We start from the raw sequence: 16387 nt of genomic DNA on the forward strand, positions 1-16387 counted from the left end.
TTGGTGCCTGAGGATGAGTTAATTCACTTGGTATTTTCATTTCTCTCTGAGAGAGAACTTTAGATTTGGAACTCCTTCCCCCTTCTTGTACCTCTACTCCTGATGTGGGGGTTCTGGGAGTCCACCAGGCTGGAGGAGCCCTAGGGGCTGAGGGGTTAAGTTAGGGAGCAGGACACATTTCTCCATTCCCCATGCCCTGCTGCCCTCATTCACAGGAAGCCAGGGATCCTGTCCTCCCCTCCGGGGCCACCAGGAGACATTAACCTTTTCCCCATTTCCTTTACCCAGATAGTCGATTGGGACCCAGACAGACAACTGGAGGTTCAAGTTTTTATTGCTGTTCGTATTCTCTTCCACACTCTTCCCTCAGTAGACCACACGTTCCTCCTCTGGGAACATCAAGCCCAAGGCTGTCGGTCTTTTCAGGGGAGAGAAGGGATGCTCTCAGTACTTCTTCCCACCAGCTCTAGTAGAAACTCCCCAAGGAAAACCCCCCAGAGTTTTCCACTGGGAGGGAAAACCCTGTTCCATTCTTTGTCCCATCATTTCTAAGGGAGGGCAGCGGCTCAGTCCCAAAGCCCCTCTACTCATACTCATGATGTGGCTCAAAATATTTCTTCAGCATTTTGGACCCTGGCATCCTGCAGCTCTCGAAGCCGACCGACTGCTTCCGTGAAATCTCGCTCTCCAAGCTGGCGACCGTCTCTAGTTCGAATGCTTACTGTCCTCTGACTCTGCTCTCTGGGACCCACAACTATGGGGGAAGGAAAAGGCAAGTTAGGAGCAGGGCAGGATGAAGCAGCGTTGGTCCATTTGGGGTTCTCAAGAGAGACCAGGCTCCCTGAAAATGCTTGTGGCAGAGGAGGAAGAGTTATATTTAGCTGTGCCCCTGGCTCCCGAGCCTTCAGCCGGGGAGGAGGGGAGGCTGAGATAAGAAATAACAGTTCCTTCCCTTTCCTTCCCAGCTTCTCCACCCCATTATCATTTCCAGTCAGGAATCCAGGGCTAGTCTGCAAGAGACTGACAAAGAGGGGTGAGAGAATGTCACACACAACCTAGGACACAGATCCAGGCAGAGCAGAAACAGGTACTGCTCCCCCGCCCCGCCACGCATGCACGCACACAGAGAATGGGGGAAACTAGACGTTGGTGGGGAGAGTCAAAAGAAACCAAGGGAGAGGAATGTTTTTTTTTTCTGCTTCTAAAGGAGAGGTCTAAGTCCTGGACAAATGGGGAAACCAAGGCACTAACAAGTTCAATCCCACATATACATAGCAGATACTTGATATCATCTCATTTGAGCTTCACCACAGTTCTATGAGGGAGCTTAATGTCCCCATTTTGCAGAGATGGAGACTCTCAGAGACTTGGTGACTTGCCGATGGTTACACAATCCTCAGGTTTCTGAGGCAGGATTCAAACCCAGGTCCTCCTGAGATGACCTATCCACTACAGGTGTTCACTGACCCAGAATGTGTCATCTGTGCCTCCATTTCCCAGGGCTGTCACAGTCCAGGATAAACAAGCAAAGACAATTACTTAATAGACTCATTAATCTTTCCTGTCCCTTTTTTCCTAAAGCTGATAAAAACAATTAATCCCAGAGGTAAAGAAGCTGGGTAGGAGAGTAAGATGGAAACAGGCAGGGAAGCCTGGGCATTGATATGGAAGAAGCTGTGTTCCAGTGGGATGATGAGCCTCGGAGAGTCTGAGGGAGCTGACACGTAAGTTAAACGGATGCCCGAGAACAGCTCTGCTCCCCATCTGGAACCACTCACCAAACTGGAAGTTATACTGGGAAAGCTGGGCACGCCGTACTCTCCGGCCAAGGGTCAGGCTAGGGTCCTTATCTAAGTCACCCACCAGTCCTGCAACTTGCAGGGCTCTCTGCACCTGGGTGGAGGTTTGGGAAAAGATGGGGAAAATCACTGGAAAGCCAAGGGCCTGCCAAGGCCACCCAGGGACCTTGCGCCATTCCTCTTCATCAATCTGACTGGACGACTAGCTCTTCATTCAGCTTGGCCTCCCACCCATCTCCAAGCATTCACAAAGTCTATTCCCAGTGCCTACAGTCCACTCCCTCATCTCTGATTCCTAAGATTCAGGAGTCTCTAGTTCAGGTAGCCTTCCCTATTCCCCAAGGTAATGCTCTTCCCCTTTTTGGATCCCCTTTAATTGCACTGGTCTGGGTGGATGCTGTATTCCCCCAACAGAACAGAAGCTCTCTGAGGGTGGGGCCCATTCATTTTTGTCTCTGTAGCTCCACCTTGCACACAGTTGGTGCTCACCCCTCCCTAGCTCCCTTTAGTCAGGTTCTCAGTCCTGACCCCTTCCAAATCCTAACACCAAACTCCCTCCAGGTCCCCCTCTCACCTCCCGTGCATAACCCTCTTGCTCAACTCCCACGGGGATGACCATAGCCTGGAGTGGAGATAGCCACAGCGGCCTGGGGTTGAGAGGAGAGACAGTACAAAGAGTTACCCTTCTATGACAATGGAATGGGGACAATAAAGCCTGTGGAAGAGAGAGGTAATGGGAAAAGGTGGTGAAAGAGTTCAGAGACTGTGGGGCTCCGTGTAGCTGAGAGTTTCAAAGGATCACAGATCTGGAGGTGGAAGGGAGCTTGGAGGCCCCCATCCCCTCACCCCATTCTACAGATGAAGACCCTGAGACAAGGTTAAGTAACTCGCCTCGGGTCCCATGGCCAGGAAATATCAGAAGTGGATCTGAACTCAGGTCTTCTATCTACCACATCATGGTGCCTCTGTCAGGGTAGGGCAATAGAGGTCAGAAATTAGGAATAGCAGTCTTACCATTTGCCTCCACAGTTCTCAGCCAGCACCCCCAACATTCTTTCCACTGAGCCCAGCACTGCTCGGTGAATGAGGACTGGGTGCTCCAGGACCCCTGCCTGCCTTGATGGGTGGGAAAGGAGAAGGTCAGAAACTGCAACACTCAAGAGCTTCTTTCCCTTTTCCAGGCCCAAAAATGCCAGAGAAAGCTCCCTATGAAGCAGAGGGGGAGGGAGGAGGAGCAGGCCTCTCTTTCTAATAGAACACATGGGATCTGAAGATAGAGGCTGCTTTGTTCTCTTTGTATTCCCAGCACCTTAAACAGTGGGTGCTTAATGAATGGGTGTGCAGCTGACCTGAACTGTTTCTCACACCAAAAAGGACCAAGCGGGAGAGGAGACAGACGCTGTATCCCACAGGTGAGGTGCCCAGGAGTACCAAGAAGAGATGAGTGAGGAAGCCTCCATACCCCACATACTGGAGGCCAAATCTCAAAGGCAGCTGGAAGTCAAGCTGTATTGTCCCACACTGATGGGGCCTTCCCAGGGCATCCTGGATATGAACATCAATCTGGAAGAAGATAGTCCAGTACATGGTGTTAGTGAGAACCAGGGTCCTCAATGACCCCAACCCTTGGATCACGGATCTGACCTGGAAGAGACCTCAGAGGACATGTAGTCCAACCTCTCCATTTTAGAGAGAGGGAGACCACAGACGAGGGAGATTGTGACTTGTCCAAAGTCACAAAGATTTCGGGGGGGTGGGGTTAAATCCAGGTCCTCTGATTCTAGAGCCAGTGGTCTGACCCCATGATCCTGCCTGTCCCAACTCCCTGGCACATCCCTCCATGCACATGTGCAGCTCACCTTGGGTCCATAAAAGGCACCATCTCCAGGGTTTAGCTCCCAGGGCTCCCCAAATTCATCTAGGGCTTGTTGAAGGATCTATAGGGTGGCAGAATGAAGTCTTTCTGGAATTCTAGGGGAATCCCCCTTTCCACCTTCAAAGAGTCTCACTCATTTTTCTCCCACCTGGGGACCAATGCTGTCTCCTCCGAGACAAATGGGGAAGGTGCCAAGACTATGAGTTCTTCCCCACCAACCCCAGGAGGTTTGTGGCTCCTGCTCCACTTTCTCCTCTACTACGAACCTGTTCAGCCTGGTCCCAAAGGTAGGGCTCCCCTAGGAAAGAAGAAGGCTTAGTCGACAGCACCAGATGAAAGGAGAAGCCAAGGACCATGTAGACAGAGCGAAGGAAATCAAGGCATCCTTGAATCTCAGACTCTAGCTGGGGGATAAGGAGACATGGGGAGGTGAAAGTTTGGTTGAGGGATGGATGAAGCGTAATGTCCAAGGGCCATGCTGAGGAGGGGGTACTGGAGGAGAAATCAAAGAATGAAAGTGTGACCTTCTGGGTCATAGGGAATTGACAGATATGTACATGTACATAGGTAACTACAAAACTGGGTAACACGCTGCTTGCACATGTGACAGGGGAAATGAGTTAACGGGAGGGGTGCTGTAAGCTTGTGGAGGCACAGGGAGTCATGAAAAGGAGGTGCAGAGATCACCTGATCTGGAGCACAGAAGATATGAGCATCATCCTGTTGGAACCTTCTCAGCCGGGTCAGGCCCCCCAGACTCCCTGAGGCCTCAGTTCGGTGCAGGGCCCCAAAATCCGCCAGCCGCAGAGGAAGCTCCCGCCAGGACCGGGGGCGGTGTGCAAATATCAGACTGGGTACGGGGGAGAAGAGGAGAATGAGTCAAGAGTCCCCTACGGAGACTCACTCCTCTGACTTCCAGCACCAAAGGAATGCTGGAGTCTTCCTTCCCTGCTCTTGAAATGTGCTTTTGGCTCCTCTGTACCCATCACACATCCTTTAAGACTGGGTTCAACATGGAGTTCCCCAAGGAAGTCTTACCTAACCCCTCCTGGCCAATGGCTTGCTCTCCACTCCATGGACCATCAGCGTTCATTTTGTATTCTAATAGTTTCTACCTGCTAATGGTTCTGTAACTGTCATGTCATTTAACCAACCAGAGCGTAGACAACTTGAAGGCAAGAATCCAGTATCCTCCATGCACTGGCTACTTTGTGGCCACCAGTGAGGTAGAGGAGCTCTGCAAATGTTTGTCATTTTGCTAGTCACGCAAAGCAAGGGCTGGAAGGGACGTCAGAGAACATCTAGTCTACCTTCTTCCTTTTCCCAAGGTTGCACGGCTAGTTAGTGGCAGAGGCAGGACCCTACAACCCAGGCCTCCTGACTCTCAGGGCAGTTCTCTTTCTCATATCCCATTTGTAGCTATGCCAGCTCACCAGTGTGCAGGGCAGTTCATGGGCTTGAGAGCCAGCATGCCTCTCAGCTGGTCAGTGGAATGGTCATTCTGGCAATCAGTAGGCCCATCAGGCTCTGGAGGCCGAAGAACAAACATGTCTTCACTATAATGCTTCCAGTGTCCTGACTGCTCCCATAGCCTCGTAGAGAAGAGTGTTGGGGTCCTCACTTCTGAGAACCCTCGATGAGCATACTCATCCTAGAGGAAACGGCAGAGGAGATCTGGAGGAAGTGACAGCTCCCAGTCCCCTAATCCACCCCTTATACGAGCAAAGCCCTCAGAGCATCTCACACCTACGTTCTCTTTTCCGTTTTCTCTCTACCCCTTGATCCCTGATCCACAATACATATACACATTGATGCATTGTCCCTATGTTCTGTTCTACCTCCCTCAAGGGTAACCACTCTCCTAAGTGATCCCCCCTTCCCCTTGGTCTTCTTCCCTCAAGGTTCTGGTCTCACATACCCTAATGAAAGTCATCAGCGCGTTATATACTCTTGTCCCCCGTGGCAGGAAAAAGCAGCTTCCAGGGCTCATTTCATGGAAGAAGAAAAGCTCCTGGTCCTGGAGATCCATAAGCTAGGTCAGGGGTTGCTGGGGATATCAGCTCCTCCTCCCTAGTTCTTGTTCAGTCCTGAGGCAGGCATTCCCTTCCTTCCACGTCAGTTCTTCCCAGTGTCTACCCAAGCCCCCCTTCACACTCTATCCCCGGTGACCAACGCTGCCATACTTTCCCAATGCGTCTGTGGTCCTTCGCTGCTGCCTCTTCCCTCTGCTTCTCCCAGGCTCTCAGCCCCTCAATGCTGGGGAAGGAAATACCGTACACTCTCTGCAACGGCTCTTCAGCCCCTGAAGACCCCACCCACGATGAAGATGAGTTCTGAAGGAGACACAGGAAAGGGAAGGTGAAAAGGGCCCCAGAGCAACCTCATTGTATTCCTGTGGGGGACATGGGGAGCCAGAAGGTTGCCTCCAATTGCCCATGAAAGTCTGTCTTAACTCTCTATTTTTCCCTGTTACCATCAGCAGTGGGATGCTGCCATTCTGCCAGCTCCCGATGATCAGATCCTCAAGGTTCATGTTTAATTCCTTTCTTTCTTGTGTCATCCAAATTTTGGTCTGAATTCCACTTTCCTGGTCTATTTTCACTGTCATTGACATAAGACCAAGCCTTCCTCTTCCATCATTTTGATTATCTCCTGGGTGATCTCCCCTTGTGCCCTTCATCCATCCTCCATCTAGGTCTCCTCATTTATTTCATCATATCTATACTATCTCTAAGAAGTGGTGACATACAGCAGAAAAGAGAAATTTAAGTCACTAAGACTCAAGGGAAGGGTCCCAAGGTCAGAGTGAGCTAGTTGGGCCTAGAATCCAGATATTGCTTCTGACTCTCAGTCCTGGATTCTTTCTCTATCTGAGGATATTTGGACATGGGCTCTGTTCTAATGAGTAGAGTTAAAGCTCCAAGTTTTCCTTTTCCAACCTGCTGAGTCTTCATCTAGTACAATCTTCTAGAGCCAGAAGCCCTTTCCCTCCTCTTTGCCAGCTGTGTCTACCAGGGGTGGGGAACCTGTGGCCCCAAGGTCACACGTAGCCCTCTATGTCCTCAAGCGTGGCCCTCTGACTGAATCCAAACTTCACAGAGCAAATCTTTTTATTAAGGGGCAGGTTCCCCACCCTTGGACCCTTCCCATCCTACCCCCTTATTCTGTCCCTGGCTCAGAAAAGCTTTTCTACAACTCCCCCTCCAGCTTCCACTCATTTACACTCTAGCCTATCCCTCTACCACATACAGCAAAGAGTCTGGTCTTACTTCTTTTTCTGTTTTGAAATATTTGCATCAATGAATTTCAACACACAGAATGTCATAACTTTCCAGTTTTTCCTTCTTAAATCTCCATTAGAATTGTCTATTCCTATTTACTTTTCTTATGTGGTCATAGTGTGTACTCTATTCTCATTCTTTTTTTTTCTCTCCCAATCTGCATTACCGCACGCAGGTCTTTCCCTACTTCTCTTATTTCTTCAGACGTTGATATTAACTGCATTATAGAATTCCATTACATCAACATATCACAATCTATTTCAGCCCTCTCCCACTGCTCAACATTCAGGTTGCTTCCATTTTTTGCAATAGCAAATAATGAAGCCATGAAAATCTTTGAACAGGCTTAAAAAAAAATCTCAACCCTCAGCAGGCATATTGCTATCAATGGAATTATTATTCAATCAAAAGGGTAATTATTTTTGTAACTTTTATTATGTACTGCCAAATTACTTTCTAAAACAATTCTGCAAGTTTGGAATTTACTAACAATGGATGAATGTACTTTTGCTCCACTCCCAAGAGCACTGATTTTGTCACTTTTAATTACTTTAACTAATTTGATTTAAAAAGAACTTCCAAAATTGGTTTAATTTGCATCTTTCTGATTACTAGAAAATGTGAACAACATTTCAAGTTTTCTTAAAGGTTTCTTGTACTGATGCCTTTTGTTTTTACATCACCCTTATTCTCTCCCTTCTATCCCATCCAGTGAGCTGCCCTATGAAACATTTTTAAAAAAGGGATAAATAGCAATTTGGCAAAAATAACCAGGATACACACTCAAATCTGATGGGTTATGCAATGTTCCACACCTGTGATCTCCCACTTTGGCAGATTAGGAATGAAGGTACATTTTCCCTCCTCTCCCATGGCGCCAAACTTTTACACTATTATTTTGTAGCATTTGGTTTTGAATTTTTGTTTCCTTTGAAACTGCAGTCAGTGTGTATTTTTTTCCCCTCTGGTTTTCCTTACTTTACTCTGTGGTTCTCTAAATTCTTCATATTTATCATTTCTTATAGCAAAAAAAGTGCTACAAAGGAATATGATGATACACGGTTTCTTATTAGAGTTCTTATTAGTTTTTTATTTCATTTTATTTTTGTATTATCAGTTTTTCTTCTTTTGAAAACAGTCTGTTCATCTTCCTTAAACATATATCCACTATGGTCTGGGAGTTAAAAAACCCCACAAAACCCACCAACTAGTTTATTACCAAAATATTTACAGTAGTCTTTGTCGTGGCAGCAAAGGGCTGGAACCAAAGCATATGTTCATTGATTGGGGAATGGTTAAACAAAATGTGTTAAACAAATGGTTAAACAAACATGAATGAAATAGTTATTACTGTAAGAAACAATGAACGCAATGACTACAGAGAAGCATGGAAAGACTTCAATGAACTGATGTAAACTGAGGGAAGCAGAACCAGGAAAACAATATACATAATAACCACAACAATTTCAAGGTAAACGACAGCAACGAAACAATGGAAAATGTATGCCACAAAGTTATAATACATGAGAAGACTCTCTCTTCCTCCCCCCAACTCCTTGCAGAGGTAGGGGGTCATAGGTGTGGAACAATGAACATAATTTCAGACTTTATGATATGTTGGTTAGTTTTGAAGCTTTTTCCTTTAAAAATTTCTTTATTATGAGAGGAAGTGAGTTGTAGTGGTTGAGAGAAGGCCTTGAAGTGAGGAAAACCTGGATTGAGTCCTGATTCTGACACATACTATGTGTACAGCTCAGGGTAAGTCACCTAACCTCTCAGTCCCCAAGGCAATTCTCTTTCACTGATCCTGGTGGGGTTTCCTCATATGAAAGCTCTCTATGTCAATGAAATCACAGGCCTAATCTCTATCCTTTCCCCGTCCCTGTTATAAAAAAGGATAACTCTGGAAGGGCATAGGGATGAAGGTTACAGTTGGTATACAAGTGGGTGACAAAAAACCAAAAGACATCAATAAAAATTTATCTTAAGTTTATCTGATTTTAACGTAGGTTACATCTATCATATGTATCATATTTCCCCGATTCATTATTTTTCTTTAAGTTACAAACTTTTAATTTTTATATAATAAGCACATCCACATTATCCCTAGGATAGTGGTTCACTAATCCCTTCTTCCCTCACCAACAGAATGAACAGAAATAACCCGTTTTATCCTCCCCCTTTCACTGACCGTTAGGAGCTTTAATACACCAATCTGTCCTGTGTGTCGGAGGTGGGGGCCCTTGCAAAGGTCAACTGATGTGCCGCACCTGGGAGAAGGAAGGGGGTAAAAGGATCAGCATCCCACATTTCTGAGCTTCCAATTTTCACAGCTTCCAGGCACTGAGGATAGGTTGCCTGGTGACTGAGGATGATATGGGAGACAAAACCAGCCTCTGGACCGACTGCTATGTTTTTTATTGTGGCATATTATCCTAATTTCCTAATTCTAATTAATCTAATTTTATTGTGGCATATTCTTCTAATAAAAAGAATAAACTTCTAACTATCCCTGGCCTCCATCTCTTGTGTTCTTCTTACCCATATACTGTAGCAGTTGGCTCCTTTACTTTATCTTCAATCAGCTGAAGCTTAAAAGGGTTATCCTAGGTTAGAGGAAGTCAGAGGTGATATGTTATTGAGAGGAAGACAACATTTCCCTTGGCCCAAACTGATGTGAGAAGAGTGCCATTGTCCCTTCCACTTGTGCTCGGCTCCCAGTGTCCCTGACCCTCTCTGACCTTAAAGAGCTGACAAAGCTGTTCCCGAGAGGCCTCCAGCCGCCGGAAAGGGTGAGCAGCAGCCACGATCTTCTGACATGTCTGCTCTAGGACAGGCAGCTCTGAGCCCCGCACGGTCCTAGAAAAAGAATTGGTTAATCTACATATGAGAGGGACCTCTCCCAGCGTGCAGGACCTGCAATGGGCAGTGGGAGGTGGATCCCAGAGGAAAGAAGAGATATAGGTTTTGTCTCTAACTGATCTCTTAGAACCACTGAGGGAGACAAGACCCATTCGGAGAGGACAGAGGGATAAATACAGAGGCTATCGTGGGAGAGTAAGAAACTGAAAGACATAGTATAGACAATCCAGTTGAGTAAAGTTAAGGACAATTAGCACTGAGGAGAACAGTCAGGAGAGGTTAAGCAGGGAAGGCCTAAAAAAACTTTAGATCAGATAAATTGAAAGGAGACGAGGATCATGAATTCTAAGTGAAGGGAAATCTTAGACCTGGGGACTGGGGCCAAGAGTACCATTCATTGCCCTCATTCTACGCTTGGCAAATAAAAAACACTTTTCACTCAAATGACACTCTCAATGAAAAACAGAAAGCCCGGCTTAGCACAGAGGGCAGAGGAACACAGGGCCCATTCTAAAGAATCTTAGCCTAGTCACTCTGCATTCTCCAAACTGAACACTATTCTACCTCCAAAAAGTACTTACTGGGAAAAAAAAAAACAACTCCTTTTGCTCTCATCTTCCCTTAACTCTTCTCTACTCACCGATTCCCTCCGAGGGATATGTCATGGTAGAATCCACCAAGGGTGCTGGGGCCACGGCAGAGGAGGGCACCCAGAAGATATTCGGCAGCTGCTCCTAGAACGTGGGCACTGGAATGCCAGAACAACTGGATTCAAAAGAAAGGAATAATCAGTATATTCCCTCCAAACCTCCCAACCTTTATCATTCTATATTTGATTGGCTCTTCACCCTCTTCACCTCAGGAATAAGGCATATATGTAAAAGGTTAGAGCTGGAAGGGACCTCAGAAATTTTCCCATTCAACCCTTTAATTTTATAGGTGAGGACAATGAGGCCCAAAGTCAAATAGCTACTTAGTGGAAGAGTCTGGACTAGAACACACATGTCCTGGCTCTCGCTAGTCCTATTTCTACGACCTACTCTGCTTCCTTAAGTAGTCATAGATAAATGAAAGGAGGTGTAAGGAAAGGAAAGAATTGCATGTTTCCTTCTTTGTTACACAGCATGAGATATTCCCATCTATGTGAAACGTTAATTAGGGGGACAACTCCATTTTGGTAATCCCATGTTAAACTTGCTTTTTATACTTAGGAAGGTCTTTAGGCAGGACTCTTAATCTTTTTCAGCACCTAAAATACAGAATTCTCTCTCAGTCTTCCTTGCCAAATATCCCAGGGATAGAGGGTTATATTTAAGTTAGATTATCAAGTCAACCTGCATTAGCTGAGCAAACTAGGATGGGGGAAAGTGGAAGGCAGTCTGGCTATGGGATAGACATGGTACAGAAGAAAACACAGAGAACTGGAGTTGGAGCTGAGCTCAGATGCCTGCTATGCCACTCCCTACCTGTATGACCTCGAGCAAATCACATGAATGCCGAGCCTTAGTTTCCTCATTTGTAAGAGGCCTAGATTACATAACCTCTAAGCTGCTTCCCAGATCTAAGACTTTGATGGATGGCAGAGAAGGCCAGTACACATTTAAGAATGTATTTCAGATACTCCTTAAAGTAGTTATATTGGTTTAATGTCTTTTCAATGTTGTGTGCTGTCTCTCTGTCCTTTCTATCAGTACATGTAGACGCTGTATGCCAGGGAAAAGAGAGAGAGAGAGAGAGAGAGGGAGAGACAGACAGACAGACAGACAGACAGACATACATGGGAAGAATACTAGTAGAAGACCTGGATTTTGGGCAAGACACTTAAGCAGTCTGAGTCTTACTTTTCCCATCTGTAAAAGGGACATTGTCATACCTAGCTTTATTCAACATGATGATTACAGAAATCAAGTGAAGCAGGGAACTCTATTTAATGCCCAACATAAACAGGTAAATAATACTAAAGAAAAAGGAAAAAGTACTGGGTTTAAGGTAAGGAGAAGATTCTGTTGTGAGGATTAAATGAATATATGTAAATCACATTGCAAACTTTTAAGTGCTATGTAGAAATGTCAGCTATTGCAATTAAAAAGCTTGAAAGGCTTTGATTATGAATTTGGTGATGGACAAAGCTCAACATGGAGAGAGCGGGTTAGCTGAATAGTGAAGAATGTTTTTGAGCATAACAATTCACAAAGTCTGTCTAAAAGGTGTAGAAGAACTTCCATCTGCTTAGTATTAATAATAATAGAACCAAACGTTGGGGGTGGGGGTAGGGTAGTCATGGCCATTCCCTTACCCAAGTGCTAGGATTAGACTTGGGAATCCCACTGGAATGTTTTCCAGCTCAGCTGCCAACCTAACCTGGCTGCTTCTGGGGGGTCACTCACCGCTTTTCCTTCAGGGGAATCAAAAGTCAGGAAGTCAAGGTCAGCATCTCCCTCCAAGGGACGATCCATATCATAGGCGACTCCATTGACTCGGGCAGCTACTGCAGTATCTGCCAAGGTAGAACTGGGATGGAGGGGGAGGGGAAGAGCAGAGTTAGGATTCCCACAGCGAGAGAGGGACAGATATTCTGCTCTATTCTAGAGACCAGGGTGTAGGAACACTGAACTCTGGGAGATTGGTACTTGCCATTTCACCTGCAGAGAAGAAAGACATGGAAGAGAGACTGAGATGAAAACAGAGGGATGGAAAACTTAATGGAAAAGGCTTTATTTTATGATGAAAGAACGAGACCCAGAGCCAAGAAGGCACCTAGGTGGATGGTAGAGCACTGGGCCTGGAGGACCTGAGTTTGAATCTGTGTGACCTCGGGCAAGTCACCTCCCCTCTGCCCGCCTCAGTTTCCTCCTCTATAAAATGGGGTAATGATAACAGCCACCTCCCAAGGTTGGGGGGATCGGAGGGTCAGTTATCATCACGGAAGACCCTCTTCTGGGGGTCCTGATTTCGGAGACGCTGGGGGCGATCGGATGTGCATCGGCGAGAGCACGCAGGGAGGCCGCCCACCTACCTGATCTGCAGGGCTACCTGGTAGGGCGTGGTGCTCCAGGCCTCGCCGTCCACCCTCCGGCCTCCGGGAGCCACGACTCGGATCGGCCTCCGCTCCCTCCGGGCCCTCTCCGCCGACCGCTCGGCCTGCGCGGCCCACAGTTCCTCGAAGAGGCCCGACCTCTCCGCAAGCCAGTGGGGAAGGGCCGGCACCGGGGCCTGGGGAGAGAGCAGAGACGCGACGCTTGGGGGGGGTTGAGGGCCATGGGGGGAGGAGTCAGTTCCTAGTGTGGGCACCACCCTCAGCGGTGCGGTGCGGGCCTCCCGGGCTGGGGGTAAGGGTCCAGCCAGGGGCCTGCACGCACCGTGTGTAACCGGCAGCCGGGAGCCCTCCGGATCCCAAGGGTCCGCCACGGCCCACGCATGCTTACGCCCCTCAAGCCGAGGCTCACACAGCCCTGTCCCGGAAACAGCTCTTGCCAGTCCCCTTCATCCCCACCAGGCTTCCGGTCCTAGAGCGTCCTCGCCTATTGGCCAAGGAGGCCGTCACTCAACCGTTCTGGGAACGCTTGAAAAGGCATACCCCAAGCAGCACAAGGACCCGAGGCCAAGGGTTCCGCCTGCCCGGACGGCCCGGGATGCAGCTTGAGTCTGAATCCCTCAGGCATCCAAAGGGCAGTTTCTGGGTGGCCGAATCTCACTGACCTGACAACCTGGTATACTATTTTGGGAAGGCGCCCAGAAATATGCTCAGCTATTTCAGCCCCCTTGAACTTTGAATGAACATGCGAATGAACATGTGACAGACAACCCTTTCAAGACCCTCCTCACCATAAGCATCCTCCTCCTTGGTTGTCTCTGCCCGCTCCCACCAAGGACAGCACATCCTGGCTTTCAGCTCTCATGCTACAAAACCCGTTCCCTCCTCCCCTTCCAACCCTACTGCCGAGCTTCCCTTATCTCCTATTCTTTCCTTCCCACACTAAATCTGGACACCGTGGATTAGGGCTAAATTTGTTTATTGAATTGGTCACAATGAAAATGAGGGTGAAGGGTCGTTTGAGGGAGGAATATGACATGAAAGACAATGACGACGGACCGTGGGTTGTGGAAGTAAGTTTTCTTTCAGAGAAGGTTATTTATTCTGTGCGGCCACAGAGGTCACAGCTTCCTGAGGGTCTGAGTCTTTGGCCCGAGTCACAGATCCAGGACCCCAGATCTTGACTCTGTCTTCCGACCTGCTGAACAGTCTGAAATGGAGAAAGAAAAAGAAACATTGTGGGAAAGGTTACACAAGATCAAATACAATAGGGCTAAAATAATTCATACCAGGCAGAAGTCCTCATCTCTGTTTCCACCAGTGGGGGAAATGGGAAAGGGTGTGTGGGTATGCATGACGACCCAGACAACATATACCAATCACACTGGAAGATAACAATGGAGACCCAAGATGTCTACCTTGACCATTTCTATTGGCTCACCGTTACCAAATCTTGTTGATTCTACTTTCACAGCAACTTTCTTCTGTACCTTATTTTTTAAGACCAATTTTTATTAATCACTTGTTTTCACATAACTTATGGTTTCCAATGTATTCCCGCCACTCACCCTTTCCCAGAGAGCAATACTTTATAACCAAGAACAAGGAGGGGGGAGGAAGTTTTATTCTTGCTATCCATTCTATTCCTTTCCAATCTGTCCTCTACTTAACTACCAAATTGATAGTCCTACAAACACATCAGCTCCTCTCAAAAACTGTCACCCTATTGTCTCTAGGGTAAAATGCAAAATCTCCAGCCTGTCATTTTAAGTTCTCTGCAATCTGGCTCCCTTGTATTTTTTCGCAATATCACTTCACATTACTTTCCTTTATGCAAGCTATTCCAAACTGGTGGGCTAGCTGCTCCCCCCACCCCCAACATTTCACCTACTCTGCCTGTCATTATATAAGTGGTTTTCCATGTCTAGCATGTTTCTCCTACCTTTATGCCAAAGTTATAGAATTCCTAGCTTCCTTCGGAGCAGAAGTGCTTCCCTCCAGCACTTGGCCTTTCCTGATATTATTAGCACCATCTTCCTCTTGTAATTACTTTGCATTTATTTGCATACAAGTTGTATCGATTATACAGTAAACTCCTTGAGGGTAAGTTGTTTTGTATTGCTTGTGATTGGTACAGAGCCCTGCATATAGTAAACAGTAAAATTAGTTGAATCATTACAATTGCTTTTCACAGAGCTTTGAGCCACAAGCAGCTGGGGGAAGGAGCGGGGAGAAGGGGGAGAAGGTTCTCTCAGGTCAACTCCACCTCTACCAAACTGACTAAGCTCTGAATCATCTAATTCCCAAACCCCTGACTAGTGATTGGAACCAGCATCAGTCCCAGGAAATTTAACCCCGTTAGTCTGGCGGGGAAATATCTACCCTCAGAGCTGAGGTTTCTTCATTCCTCTGGTCATTCAATATCTCTGTTCTTCAGTGTCATTTGTTGACACTGGAGAAAAAAAAGGTCAAATGGGGTTCCTTTTCCTTCCCGAGAGCCTTTCCTGAAAGCCAGAGGCCCCAAATCCAGAGTAGACACTAGACAGAAAATCCAAGAGATGTTTCACAAATGCTCCTCCATTAGATAGGTGAAAAGAGAAGCATGGTGAATTGAGGTCACGGACAGAAAATCCCTGGTAGTTTTATTTTGGGGAGGTCACCAGTTCCTTCCCATATTCAAGAGTGAAGAGGCCTTATTCCATTGCCAAAACCACCATCTCGAAGTGGAATACACTCCTCATTTTCCAGGTACATGAGAAAAGGACAGGGCATAGTAGAATCTTTTACCAAGAAAAATTATCTGAATCCAGTTTCCACCAGCACATGTGCTCAAATTGAGCATAGCTCTTAATGAAGCAAGCAATTCATCAAAGCATACAACTGTTACACTACTGAGGTCAACTTCTTCCTAAGACGAAGGGGAAAATGTGGCTCAAAGTACAATAGAAGTAATGGAGATCACACCCCCCAAAGAACTTGGTTAATAGGAATTGAAGGCAAAAGGGGTCAACAAAGGGGATGCTAAGTCAGTTTTCCTACAGACCCCTCAGTAGGAAAGAAACTCACTCATTTTCCTAGAGACTTCAGGAATTTTTTTTCTTTCAGAGAGGGCAAATGAGCAGATAGATTTGACCACTGGCCATCAGGAAATACTAATTTCCTTTTTCAGGGTATCCCCTTCAGTGTCCTAAGATTTTAAAAGGAATAAGGATACAAAGTGTAATGAACCAAAGATAAAGGTGAAGGAAATGACATGACTGTCAAGAGATGGTGGGAAGGGCACCCACGAAAACTTTCTAAGCAGAGGTGGGCAAAAGGGGTCAGGGGAATGTACTTAACCTGAATTCACAGACTTTGAATCTAGAAGGGTCCCTAGCCACCTTGCCCCTCTAAACTGCTTTCTGGTTCCTTAAGAACTTGGACCTTAAAAGCACATTATTTGCCTCATAGGCATGCTGATTCTAGTCCCAGAATGACAAAAGAGGGCCAACAGCCCTGAGACATTAGAATCACAGCAAAGGGAGAGCTGGAGGTT

General features: G+C 46.8%; 2 protein-coding genes across 3 annotated transcripts in view; both read right to left on the minus strand.

The window, feature by feature from the left end:
• Positions 1–316: 316 nt before the first annotated feature.
• TARS2 (threonyl-tRNA synthetase 2, mitochondrial) lies at positions 317–13320 on the minus strand. The gene is made up of 18 exons (XM_036767290.1): positions 13178–13320; positions 12835–13031; positions 12206–12329; positions 10459–10583; positions 9698–9815; positions 9498–9562; positions 9148–9226; positions 5859–6008; positions 5594–5692; positions 5109–5326; positions 4363–4525; positions 3942–4079; positions 3659–3736; positions 3262–3362; positions 2814–2915; positions 2374–2446; positions 1779–1893; positions 317–754 (listed from the first exon to the last, which is right to left on the minus strand). Exons 1-18 carry the CDS (start codon positions 13235–13237, stop codon positions 606–608), a joined length of 2154 nt encoding a protein of 717 aa, XP_036623185.1. The 5' UTR covers positions 13238–13320; the 3' UTR covers positions 317–605.
• Positions 13321–13825: 505 nt separating this feature from the next.
• Positions 13826–16387, minus strand: part of RPRD2 (regulation of nuclear pre-mRNA domain containing 2) — a 97525-nt gene continuing 94963 nt past the window's right edge. For both annotated transcript variants that reach the window (XM_036766623.1, XM_036766624.1), the window contains exon 12: positions 13826–14062. In XM_036766623.1, coding sequence (XP_036622518.1) covers positions 14010–14062 — 53 coding nt within the window. In that variant the 3' untranslated portion in view covers positions 13826–14009. The remainder of the gene's footprint in view (positions 14063–16387) is intronic.

Source organism: Trichosurus vulpecula, chromosome 7 (assembly GCF_011100635.1).
Source record: "Trichosurus vulpecula isolate mTriVul1 chromosome 7, mTriVul1.pri, whole genome shotgun sequence".
NCBI classification, from domain to species: domain Eukaryota; kingdom Metazoa; phylum Chordata; class Mammalia; order Diprotodontia; family Phalangeridae; genus Trichosurus; species Trichosurus vulpecula.

Coding starts and splice junctions, on each gene's coding strand:
- TARS2 (XM_036767290.1), bottom strand. CDS start 13,237: ATGCGTGGGCCGTGGCGGACCCTTGGGATCCGGAGGGCTCCCGGCTGC. Junction 9,816..10,458: donor ATATCCCTCGGAGGGAATCG/GTGAGTAGAGAA, acceptor TTCTTTTTCTAG/GACCGTGCGGGGCTCAGAGC. Junction 5,327..5,593: donor CGCTGATGACTTTCATTAGG/GTATGTGAGACC, acceptor CGTTTCCTCTAG/GATGAGTATGCTCATCGAGG.